Source organism: Ranitomeya variabilis, chromosome 1 (assembly GCF_051348905.1).
Source record: "Ranitomeya variabilis isolate aRanVar5 chromosome 1, aRanVar5.hap1, whole genome shotgun sequence".
Lineage (NCBI taxonomy): Eukaryota > Metazoa > Chordata > Amphibia > Anura > Dendrobatidae > Ranitomeya > Ranitomeya variabilis.
Window position 1 is genome coordinate 511,166,186 of NC_135232.1, and position 13,813 is coordinate 511,179,998.

At 43.2% G+C, this 13,813-nt stretch overlaps 1 protein-coding gene across 1 annotated transcript in view; it reads right to left on the reverse strand.

Annotated features, from left to right (window-relative positions):
• Positions 1-13,813, reverse strand: part of JAK3 (Janus kinase 3) — a 712,213-nt gene that overhangs the window by 395,719 nt on the left and 302,681 nt on the right. Inside the window, exon 9 of the mRNA XM_077253311.1 lies at positions 10,899-11,010. Within this exon, the coding sequence (XP_077109426.1) occupies positions 10,899-11,010 (112 nt within the window). The remainder of the gene's footprint in view (positions 1-10,898; positions 11,011-13,813) is intronic.

Here is a 13,813-nt window from a genome sequence, read left to right on the forward strand (position 1 = left end):
AAGATGGAGAGAGATGGTGCAGGATCATGGGGCAGGATGGAGAAAGATGGGGCAGGAACATCTGGCAGGATGGAGAAAGATGGAGCAGGATGGAGACAGATGGTGAAGGATCATGGGGCAGAATGGAGACAGATGGGGCAGGCACATAGAGCTGGATGGAGTCAGATGGGGAAGGATGGAGACAGATGGTGTAGGATCATGGGGCAGGATGGAGACAGATGGGGCAGGATTGAGACCCATGGTGCAGGATCATGGGGCAGGATGAAGACATGGGACAGGATGGAGAGAGATGGTGCAGGATCATGGGGCAGGATAGAGACATGGGACAGGATGGAGACAGATGGGGCAGGAACATGGGGCAGGATGGAGTCAGATGGGGAAGGATGGAGACAGAAGATGCAGGATCATGGGGCAGTATGGAGACAGATGGGGCAGGATGGAGACAGATGGGACAGGATCATGGGGCAGGATGGAGATATGGGGCAAGATGGAGACACATGGTGCAGGATGGATACAATGGAGACAGATGGGGCAAGATGTCAGGACTCTGAACATTTTTTACCTTTTGTGCATTACTGCCCTTTTCCAACATGGCGTCTTTGGTCTCATGTGCACTTGTCTTCCTGCTATAAAACTCCACTCCAGCCTTCAGTCTGTGCTAGATTATTCTGCTTTGCATCCAGCTCCTGATTACTCCCTGGCCTTGCACCTGCACCTGCTCCTGTGAACCGGTGTTGGAGATCCTGCCACTCTGCTCTGAGTTCCTGCTGCATACACCAGTGTTCAGTAATCCTCCTTCATCTGCTGCTCGTGTTACTTCCATCTGCATTTGCTGGACATGTAAGCTGTTTCTGCTCTGCAAAACCTGAGACTATTAACCAGGCCTCCCTGGTTGAGCTAAGATATGATTTGAACTGCCTAATAGCATATCTATCTGTGTCTGGACTAAGTCAAGGATCTATTTGTGTCAAGTTTCCTCAAGAATAACTGTGCTTCATAGACTTTGTGTTTGTTTGCATCTACCTCTGAAGTTTCCTATTGACTGCTAAGCTGCGTTTATTATTTGCACCAAGTGTTGTGGACTTGAGTTTCTCTCTGTACCTGCTTGAATCACCGTGTGATAATATAAACTTTACCACTTATAAAACTGTGTCCTGTTGTCTTGTTCCACGCAAAGAGTCTCCTGAATTATCCCCTATAATTATTACAGGATAATCTAGCCATCAAAAAAAAAGGAGACTGCTGGAACAATGACTGCAGAGAGCAGATTAGAGCAGTTTTTTTCCCATAATTAGATCACTGCAGAAAGATGTGGAAGGTCTGCAAAAGAAGTTTGGAAGCTTTGAACACAATCAACAGGTGTTTGGACAAACTTTGCAGGACTTAAGCAATCGCATGGCAGCCCAGGAAAACAAACTTGCTGGCATAGAGTCCCAGTATGGACGGGCTCTTCAGGACATAAGCACGCAAATAGCTGCACAAGTGACTTTACCCTCTGGGCAACCGCCACCAGCTAGCCCACCTAAGTTGCCCCCATTCAGATTTAATGGTGATCGCGACAAATTTCGTGGCTTTGTGAATCAATGTATGCTATATTTTGATGTGCATGCTGACCGTTTTCCTACTGATAGATCCAAAGTATTGTGTGTAATAATGCTACTGACCTCACGAGCGCTCGCCTGGGCGAATCCGATGATTGAGTCTCGTGACCCACGGTTAAATGACTTGGATGATTTCTTGGCCGCTATGGCATTAATGTTTGATGACCCTAATCGCCGTGCAACTGCTGAATCTGCTTTGTTGTCTTTACGCCAGGCTAAACGTTCTATTATTGAGTATGCCACTGAATTCAGGAGATTGGCGGTAGATACCAATTGGGACAGTTATGCACAATTGCCTATTTTTAAAAGGGGTCTGTCTAGTATTATAAAAGATGAACTAGCTCGCTCAGAGTCACCACAAGAACTAGAGACATTTATACAGCATTGTGTGCGCATAGACATTCGCCTTACTGAGCGTAGGCAGGAGAAATTTGCTGCATATAACCATATTTCTAACTTTTCCCTTCCTTCCAAAGAGCCTGCAGGTAAAACATCTCAGGAAGTGGAGGAGGTGCCCTTGCAAATTGATTCCGTTCAGAGACGCGAGATCAATGAGCGCCGGGAGCATCGCCTTCATGAAAGTCTATGTTTCTACTGCGGCCAGTCTGACCACTTCTTGATCAATTGTACTAAGTGTCCTAGACGGCCTAACAAGGTGCTAGCAGCAATAGGGGAGTATGACAACTGTGATGATGAATCTGACATCTCTGAATGTAGCCTACCTTTAAACGCTGTATTCCATTCACTTTCTATGACTTCACCCTCCAAGGAGCTGAAGGAGAAGAACTCTGACTGTTCTCTCCCTATTAAGATCCTGTGTTCAGGAAAGTGGATTTCCAGTTCAGCTATGATTGACTCTGGTAGAGGTGCCAATTTCATTGATATCGCATTTGCCAAGGAACATGGCATTAAAATTCAGCAAAGAGCCTCTCCAATTACCATGGAAACAGTGGATGGGTCACCTTTAATCTCTGGGCCTGTGGATCAGGAGACCATACCCCTTGAAATATTGTTGGAGCTTAATCATCAGGAGCAACTTTCTTTCTTGCTAATTTCTTCTCATTTTCCTGTGATTTTAGGCATTCCTTTGTTGCATTCTCAGAACCCAATTATCAACTGGGAGACAAAGGAGATTATCTTTCCAACAAAGAGCAACTCAGCGTTAACAGAAGCTGTCCCTGAGTCCACGGCTACGGAACCACATGTACAGGTATATTCTTTACCTCCAGCATATAAAGAGTTCTCTGACCTCTGTGACAAGAAGAATGCAGATCAACTTCCTCCACACAGGCATTATGACTGTTCCATTGAGTTGCTTCCTGGGGCAGATATTCCTTTTGGTCAGATATACCCTTTGGCGGCACCTGAGCTTCAAGCCTTAAAGGAGTATATTGATGAAAATCTGGCCAAAGGCTTCATACGTCCTTCTTCCTCACCAGCAGGGGAACCCTTTTTTTGTAAAGAAGAAGGATGGGACCCTGAGACCCTGTGTTGACTATTGGGAACTCAATAAGGTAACCATACGAAACCGTTACCCTTTGCCTCTGATTCCTGAATTACTGGACAGAGTCCGCCATGCTAAGGTGTTCTCTAAGCTGGATCTTCGTGGGGCTTATAATTTGGTGCGTATTCGTCCAGGGGATGAGTGGAAGACAGTATTCAGATGCCGGTATGGACACTTTTAATCTCTTGTGATGCCCTTTGGGCTTTGTAACGCCCCTGCAGCATTTCAACACCTTGTTAATGACATCTTAAGAGATTTGTTGGACCAGTTTGTGGTGATCTATTTGGACGATATACTAATCTTTTCTGACTCTCTACAGGAACATAAAGAACATGTCAAATCTGTTTTGACGTCTGAAAGAGAACCAACTGTATATCAAGCCTGAGAAATGCGAGTTCCATCGTTCTGAGATACAGTTCTTGGGTTATATCATCTCTCCCCAGGGGCTGAATATGGAATCTGGTAAGATTCAAGCTATCCTTGACTGGCCGGCATCCAAGAACGTTAAGCAGGTCCAACGTTTTATTGGTTTTGCAAATTTCTACAGACGCTTCATTCGAAATTTTTCTGATATTGTCCGTCCCATTACTTCCTTGAAAAAGAAGGAAAAGCACTTTAAGTGGTCATCACAGGCTCAAGAAGCTTTTGATTGGCTGAAGATCTGTTTCACATCAGCACTGCTGTTGATACACCCAGATCCAACACATCCTTTCATTGTGGAGGTGGACGCTTCTGATAATGCTTTGGGGGCTATTCTCTCCCAAAGAACTGGAGAGAAGGGTCTGCTACATCCTTGTGCTTTCTTTTCCCATAGACTAACCTCAGCAGAGAAGAACCACGACGTGGGAGACAAGGAATTGCTGGCTATTATTGCGGCTTTCAAAGAATGGAGGCATCATCTGCAAGGAGCTGCACAACAGATCATAGTGCTAACTGACCATCGCAATCTAGAGTTCCTTAGATCCGCTAGATGTCTTTCTCCTCGTCAGGCTCATTGGAACTTATTATTAAATCAATTTAACTTTGTTATCTCGTACCGTCCAGGTTCTCGTAATGGGAAGGCTGATGCTTTATCCCGAATCCATGCTGCGGATTCCGTACCTGGAGCCCCGTCCAAGACCATTCTATCTGATGCCAATTTCATCGGAGTTATCCTCGATCAGGACTTGTGGAAGGAGTGCATGGAGGCCTATGAAGGTGATGTATTTCTGGCCAACCCACCTGTGGATATTAATCTTGTCTTTAAGGGTGGCATGTGGTTCAGAGATCAACGTATCTACATCCCAGAGGTCGTCCGTCTGCAGATCCTCAAGTTGGTACATGACTCCAAGTTGGCTGGTCACAGGGGGGTACAGAAGACACAAGAGTTCCTGAGCCGATTCTTCTGGTGGCCAACTTGTCTGAAGGATACCAAGTACTATGTTCTCTCTTGCGAGGTATGTGCTCATTACAAGACTCCTCATGTGGCACCTACGGGTCTTCTACAACCATTACCTGTTCCATCCCGCCCTTGGGGGTCTATATCAATGGACTTTATTGTGGAGCTGCCTAAATCAGGGGGCATGAATACAATCATGGTGGTAGTTGATCGCCTGACTAAAGCTGCTCATTTTGTTCCGTGCACCGGCCTCCCCTCTGCTAAAGATACAGTGAACTTGGTTATACAGAATGTCTTTCGGTTGCATGGGGTGCCGGATGAGATCATCTCTGACCGTGGAGTACAGTTCACTTCAAGATTCCGGAAGGGGTTTTGCTCTGCACTCAATATTAATGTCTGTTTCTCTTCTGCTTACCATCCCCAGACAAATGGTCAGAGTGAGCGTACCAACCAGACGCTGGAACAATATCTAAGATGCTATGTCAGCCATCTCCAGGATGATTGGTTGGAGTTGTTGCCGTTAGCTGAATTTTCATATAATAATTCTCAGAGCACCTCCACTAAATTTAAACCTTTCTTTGCCAATCTGGGTTATCATCCGTGTATTTTACCTAGGTCTCCAATTAATTCTCCAGTTCCAGCAGTGGAGGAAAGGCTGACTGCGATGAGACAAAATCTGGAGGTTCTGAAGGAATCCCTGACCACGGCTCAAGAACGTTATAGTAGATCGGCTGATAGATTCCGTAAACCTGCACCCATGTTCAAGGTAGGAGATTCCGTGTGGTTAGCAACTAAGAATCTGAAGTTGAATGTTCCTTCACAAAAACTAGGACAGAAATTCATTGGCCCTTTCAAGATCAACGGTATTGTGAGCTCTGTAGCCTGCCGGCTGAAGCTACCTAGGACAATGAAGGTACACCCAGTTTTTCATGTATCTTTACTAAAGCCTGTATCTCCTAATACCTTCCAGGGACGTGTTGTGCCACCTCCGCAGCCTGTGGTGATTGATGGGCAAGAACAATTCGTGGTGGAGGAAATTATTGATTCCAGGATTCGCAGGAATCGGCTCCAATATCTGATAAGATGGCAGGGATATCCCCCTGAGGAAGACTCTTGGGAACCTGTGGAAAACATCAATGCCCAACAGAAGATTTCTCATTTTCATCAGAGATTCCCTGAGAAACCAGGTCCAGGATCGTCCTGAGGCCGCTTCTAAGGAGGGAGTAATGTCAGGGCTCTGAACATTTTTTACCTTTTGTGCATTACTGCCCTTTTCCAACATGGCGTCTTTGGTCTCATGTGCACTTGTCTTCCTGCTATAAAACTCCACCCCAGCCTTCAGTCTGTGCTAGATTATTCTGCTTTGCATCCAGCTCCTGATTACTCCCTGGCCTTGCACCTGCACCTGCACCTGCTCCTGTGAACCGGTGTTGGAGATCCTGCCACTCTGCTCTGAGTTCCTGCTGCATACACCAGTGTTCAGTAATCCTCCTTCATCTGCTGCTCGTGTTACTTCCATCTGCATTTGCTGGACATGTAAGCTGTTTCTGCTCTGCAAAACCTGAGGCTATTAACCAGGCCTCCCTGGTTGAGCTAAGATATGATTTGAACTGCCTAATAGCATATCTATCTGTGTCTGGACTAAGTCAAGGATCTATTTGTGTCAAGTTTCCTCAAGAATAACTGTGCTTCATAGACTTTGTGTTTGTTTGCATCTACCTCTGAAGTTTCCTATTGACTGCTAAGCTGCGTTTGTTATTTGCACCAAGTGTTGTGGACTTGAGTTTCTCTCTGCACCTGCTTGAATCACCGTGTGATAATATAAACTTTACCACTTATAAAACTGTGTCCTGTTGTCTTGTTCCACGCAAAGAGTCTCCTGAATTATCCCCTATAATTATTACACAAGATCATGGGACAGATGGGGCAGGATCATGGAACAGATGGGACAGGATCAAGGGACAGATGGGGCCAGATCATGGGACAGATGGGGCAGGATCATGGGATGGATGGGGCAGGATGGAGACAGATGGGGCAGGATGGGACATCACATGGGGCAGGATGGATACTCATGAGGGAGGGATGGGAGATCATATGGCTGCAGCCATAAATGAGACACACGGGGGCCAGGATGTGGATATTATTTGCATAGGGGCTAATTAAGGAACATTATTACCACAGTGATGTATTTATTTTATTTTTTGAGGATACTGTTTTAAATGGGGTGGTCCTGTTACTGTGCAGAGCAACACTATGTCGCCTTTTTTCTTCGCCTGGTGTAGTGTAGAAGTTGGGGAAAAATAAGTAATGTGCTCTGCAAGTGGTGATTTAGATAACTGTTATTTTCTGCAGAGACGAGCCCTGGCTGGGAGAAGTGATGGCGGTCTTTGCTGGATGAAGATGAAAAGCGAAGAGACGTCGCTGGTGAGTAAGTGTGTTACCTGTACACTGACACTTTGCACTGCATTCTATATAATAATAATAATCTTTATTTTTTATATAGCGCTAACATATTCCACAGCGCTTTACAGTTTTGCACACATTATCATCACTGTCCCCAATGGGGCTCACAATCTAAATTCCCTATCAGTATGTCTTTGGAGTGTGGGAGGAAACCGGAGTGCCCAGAGGAAACCCACACAAACACGGGGAGAACATACATATACAGAGGTCCTGTGTACAATGTCACCAGTGATCACTGTATTACCAGTACACTGACACTGTATACAGAGCTCCTGTGTATAATGTCATTGATCACTGTATAACCTGTACAATGTATACAGAGCTCATGTGTATAATGTCACTGTTGATCATTGTATTACCTGTACACTGATACTGTACACAGATCTAGTGTATATAATGTCACTGCTGATCACTGTATACGGACACTGCATATTAAGTACAGATCTCCTGTGTATGATGGCACTTATGGTGATATTAGTGTTATTTTTTTTAATTAATGATCAGTATTGTAGTATTTGGTCGCTATGTTGGGGTAATATGTGGTCTGGCCATGGTGTGGCTGTATTTGTTCCTTGTATGTGGTATTATAGGTCACTATATGGTGGTAATATGGTGTCTGGTTATAGTGTGGTGGTATTTGTCCCTTGTATGTGATATTATTGGTCATTTTAAAAATTGAAAAATAAATAAAAATATACCTAAGTTGTATTGCATAGTTTAACAAATGTTTAATAAGTTATAGTAGAGTTGGGCCCGGCCAAAAGAGTCTACTTTGTCGTGGTGGCAGATTAAAAAATCTTTTGGCCAAAACAAAAGCTGCAGGCTATGTATGTGATCTGGTGTTGGCAACTGTTAATGTGTGGTTGGTGAGAAGTGGAGTTTTTCCAAGAGAGAGCGGTGGGACTGCAGACAGTTCGAGGTGGTGACAGAGCTGGGGTGGAGCTTGGGCGGAGTCTCAAGGGGGGCCCCGAAATTCTTATTAGCAGCCCTGAGTAATGCCCTCCCCACTCCTGAAACTACTTATATGCATGTGGGTTATGGAAAAAAAGGGTAGATTAATGATTGCTTGTTGTAGATTAATGATTTGCTTTGTTGCAAAAAAAAATCCACTTTGGAAGTGGTGTGCCAGTGGGTCTGGAAGTACTTCGGGTGTAACATTGCATGCCTTTCATCTCCATTTTTAGCCTAACTCCACCCTCCACAAGGTTGTCAAAATATCGGAATCTGGTGTCAGAATTCAGTATGTAGGCAACACTTGCTTTCTTTAATTCAATTAGTATGAAAAAGTAAAATTTTGCCTTGTCTTTTTGCACTTAGGTTTTCTTTCGTTTCATCTAGATATTTGAAATGTTGCTATTTGCTATTACCCGTATGCACGTACACACACACAGCATTAATGGGGTTAACTGCATTGAAAACCACAGTTTCTTTTGAAGCAAACACACCTGATGGTTATTCTGATTACTAGTATGCACAATAGTGGTTGGTTTAATTATCATTATTATTATTTATTTATTTAAATAGCGCCATTGATTCCATGGTGCTGTACATGAGAATGGGTTACATACAAGTTACAGTAAACAGACTAACAAAAACAGACTGATACAGAGGAGAGAGGACCCTGCCCTTGCTGGCTTACATTCTACAGGATGGTGGGGATGGAGACAGTAGGTTGTGGGGTTGCATCAGCTCCCGTATTGGTGAGGCGATAGCTCCGATAGGGGAGTCATTGCAGGCTGTAAGCTTTCTTGAAGAGGTGGATTTTCAGGATCTGTCTGAAGGATCCGAATGTGGTTGATAGTCAGACGTGTTGGGGCACAGAATTCCAGAGGATGGGGGATATTCGGGAGAAGTCTTGGAGGTGATTAGGTGAGGAGCGAATAAGTGTGGAGGAGAGAAGGCGGTCTTGGGGATGTTTAATGCATTTTTATACACCTTGTGATTACCTCAATATTATATCTGTTGACTAAGGGCGTCCCAGTATGCAAGAAATTAGTCCGACCATGAGGTTTCTTCTTTTTTAACCATGTTTTAACTTTTTTCAATAAAAGTTATTTGATTTTACCTGGACGGTTGTGCTGAAAAACTAATTATTTCTAAAAGTCCTTCAAGTTGCAATTAACAGCAGGTATGGCACCCGACAGAGGCTATTTTCACTGCAATGGATCGTCTCACATTTGCAGCGTGACAAGCTCCCCACAGCCTCCTCTTGTTATGGCTAGCGGAACGCACCAAATAAATAGAGATGTTTTTATTGATATTGGTGCGTTCGCAGCCCGGGGTCCACCGTGCAGGAGTACCTGCTGCTAGCAACGGCGGCACGATATGGCGGTATGGACTAACTCAGTTACTTCACCGAGTAGTCGTGAAAGAAAAGCACTGTGCCCTGTTAGGCTTCACAGAGGCACAGGCTAACTGCCCACACAGAGAGCAGTCAGTGGTCACGCATGCACACAAAACTCCTCGCCGGAGGTGCCAGCATTCTAGGGGCTTATTTCAGCCGGGTCCCTGAACACATTCAAACACAAACTCCTTGCCAGGGGTGCCAGCATTCTAAGGGCTTATTTCAGCCGGGTCCCTGAACACATACTCTCGTGACCACACTGGCGCAAAGCACTTAACAAAGAACAATTCTAGCGCATGGCCGTGCGGTCATGCGAACCTTAAATAGCTGCAGCACGTACAGGACCTTCCTAGAAGGACCAATGAGAAGCTACACCAGAGCGTGAGCACATACAGGACCTTCCTGAAGGAGCCAATGACCTTAGCTGCAGTATCAGATCATGTGACCCTCGATCTCCACTGAGAGATCTTACTCTGGGCATGCTCAGAACGAGCAAAGCAGGACTTAGACCCAGAAGCGTCTGCTCACTGCTGCCCAGCACCGACTTCAATGGCAGAAGCAGGAAAGGCAGCAGTAACTCTTAGCACAGAGTCAGACTGAGCGAGACGCTGGGACCTACGTCTCGGCTGAGCAGGCTCCGATGCGGCAGGAGAAGAATGGAAGACCGCTGCGGAGATGGACCGAGATTACCCCTGTGCAGAGGAGGGAACTCGACCCCTAACACCTCTCCTCTACCTTTCATGTGTTCAGTAGAATGATATGCTTTATTAAAAATCACTATCTTGGTCTCATCTGTCCACAAGATGCTTTCTCAGAAGGATTTTGGCTTGCTCAAGCACATTTTGGCAAACTGCAGTCTAGTTTTTTAATATCTCTGAATCAGTAGTGGGGTCCCCCCGGGTCTCCTACTATAGTTTTTAATTTTTATCAAATGTCGATGGATAGATTGAGCTGACACTGATGCATCCTTAGCGTGCAGAACAGCTTGAATTTCTTAAGAACTTCATTGGGGCTGCTTATACACCATCTTGACTATCCTGCACCCTTCTATATCACAACCTTTCATCAATTTTTCTCTGCCGTCAACGTCCAGGGAGATTAGCAGTGCCATGGGTTGATAACGTATTGATTATACTACTCACAATGTTCAAAGGAATATCAAGCTCTCTGGAGATGGACTCGTAGTCATGAGATTGGTGATACTTTTTAACAATTTCAGTTCTCAAATCCTTTTGACAGTTTACTTCTCTTTCTGTTCTCCATGCTCCCAAAGTGCTCCCCTTTTTATCTGGTTTCAGGTGTGATTTTAATATTGCCCACACCTGTTATTTGCCACAGGTGAGTTTGAACGAGCATCACATACTTGAAACAAAGTTGTTTACCCACAATTTTGGAAAAGTGCCAACATTTTGTCCAGCCCATTTTTGTTTTTCAGTTGTTTCAATACACATAAAGAAAATAAACACGTGTAATTGCAATAATTTTATGGGAGAAATAGTTAATTTTCTAGACCAATGTGTCAAGTAATTTTTTTATATTGTTTTCTAAGGTATTCCTGAATAACAAAGTGGTTGATATATTGCAATTATGAGTGAAGCAATGACGTACCTCTAAACATACAGTTAACAAAAACTTGTCATAGTCCTGCGGAGAATTACGAAGTATATAGCTTCCGCTAATGCCTCCATTTAGTTTCAGCTTGTTGATGGCAAACTCTGAGCTAGAAAGAAATTTTTTTTATTGTAAATAGTAGAAGAAATAATTTTAATATACACTTATTGATAAGAAATGATACCGTAAGTTTATTAAGTTTTCAATTTCACGAACAATTTCAGTACACTATATGTACCATATGTAAAAACAAATTGAATTAAAACATACGAAGTAGAGCGGAGTGCATGGATAAGTTTCAAGAATTGTTTTAAAAAGATTTAAAAACTCTAAAAGACGATTATGATCGGAGTACAAAGAAGAAAAAAATCCAAAACAATCTCACTTATAAGCAACGGAAAGCTCTGCATGAACTAAAAGAAATGAAGAATACAATAATTAAGAAAAGTGACAAGGGGGGTATGATAGTCGCAATGAATGATAGTGACTATAAAAACAAGATGTATGAACTTCTCTCTGATAATATCACTTATGAGAAATTGAGAAAAAATCCAACTAAGGAATATAATGAGAAATTTGTAAACATTATTGAGGAAGGTCTTAGCTTGGGAGTCCTTGATAAAAAGCAAGCAGATTATCTATATGTGCAGTCTCCTAGATTACCCATTATGTATGGCCTCCCTAAAGTTCACAAGAGTAGCGGGTTGCCGGCAATGAGACCAATAGTATCAGGTGTAGGTTCAATGACGGAACATTTGTGTGAGTGGATAGACTCATTTATTCAACCTATGGTCACTAAAATGCCGGGTTACATTAAGGACTCAAGAGAAGTATTAAGAACTTTCTCAAATAAAATATGGAAAGAGGATTTCACGTGGCTGTGTTGTGATGTCATGTCATTGTACACGTGTATACCTCACGACTTGGCCATGAGAGCTTTGCAATATCATTTAGTCAGTTTTGGTCAATATTCACAGGATTTGATTGATTTTGTGTTACAGGTCAATTTTTTCTAATTAAGCACAATGTTTTCTCTTTTGATGATGTCATATATGCTCAGAAGGTGGGCGTTCCCATGGGGGCTAAATATTCTCCATCTTTAGCAAATTTAACCATGGCTTTTTGGGAGCAAAAATTTCTCTATTCTGTTGATAATCCATTTATGGGGCATCCAGTTTGGTATGGCAGATACATCGATGACACCCTCATCATTTTGGGGGGAGGGGGGCGCTGTGTCTGCCATACCAAAATTTGTCGATTACATAAATTCAAATGATTTTGGCATCAGATTCACCCATAAGTTGGACACATGTCACATATCTTTTCTGGATTTGGAACTGTGTGGCGTTGTTGATGAAATCATCATCAGCAAAACGCATGCTAAACCTATTAGTGGGAGCACAGTGTTACATGCTAAAAGTAGTCACCCTGCACATACAATAAAGTCTATACCTGTGGGGGAATATACTAGACATAAAATAAATTGCAGTAGGGAAGAGGATAGATTAAAGGAGTTTGAGTGCACGCAAATACCGAAAGTGGTCATTAAAAAGAGCTGTGAATATAGTAGACAGTAAAAATAGAGATAATTTGTCAGTGCCCAATCTCTCAAGTAAAGAAAAGAGAAGGAATAGAAAGGATAAACCTTTTATGTGCTTACAATTTAGTCCCCAATTTAATCAGATTAGGATCATCATCACTAAGAGGCTACCTATATTATATGAGGGTGAAATACTGACTGACATTCTGAAGGATGGTGTTAATATAGTGACTAGAAGAGCACCCACCATTAGCAATATTATCTCTCCTAGTTTATTTATATCGAAACCTAAATCCAGCACATGGTTGGAGTGCAAAGGCTTTTTTAAATGCGGTACCTCTGCGTGTAGTACCTGTGCGCATATTCAATTGGGTAGTAGTTTTACTGACTCAGACAAATCTAATAGTTTTAATATTAAAAACTTTATTAATTGCCACACTAAAAATGTGGTATATAAAATTGATTGTCTAAATTGTCAGGTTTCTTATGTAGGGTGCACCACGAGGAAGTTGAAGACAAGGGTTTCTAAACATCTGAGAGATATTAACAACTATAACATCGCCAATAGAAACATCTCAATGGTAACGAAACATTTTGTTACTTGTCACAGTGGAGATACTACGGCTATGAAAATCCATGGTATAGAACAGGTTAAAAATCAGAGTCGTGGAGGTGATGTTAGGAGATGCCTTCTCACAAGAGAGGCGTATTGGATTTACAATTTAAAAACCAGATTCCCCATGGGTTTAAAATAAAGGGAGCACTAAAATCCCACATCCTAGATATCACTGAATGAAATATTCCAGTTGTAAATCTTTATTCATTACATAGTGGAATATGTTGAGAACAGTAAAAATCTAAAAATTCTCGACGTAAATAACTAATATCCCACGGAGGTCTGGAGTTGGAATGATGCTCAAAATAAAAGTGTAAAATGAAGTTACAGACTGATCCAACTTCAGTGGCAATGCCTCAAGACAAGGAAATGATGTTCAGTAGTGTGTGTGGCCTCCACGTGCCTGTATGACCTCCCTACAATGCCTTGGCATGCTCCTCATGAGGCGGCAGATGGTCTCCTGAGGGATCTCCTCCCAGACCTGGACTAAAGCATCCGCCAACTCCTGGACAGTCTGTGGTGCAATGTGACGTTGGTGGGTGGTGCGAGACATGATGCCCCAGATGTGTTCAATCGCATTCAGGTCTGGGGAATGGGCGGGCCAGTCCATAGCTTCGATGCCTTCATCTTGCAGGAACTGCTAACACACTCCAGCCACATAAGGTCTGGCATTGTCCTGCATTAGGAGGAACCCAGGGCCAACTGCACCAGCATATGGTCTCACAAGGGGTCGGAGGATCTCATCTCGGTACCTAA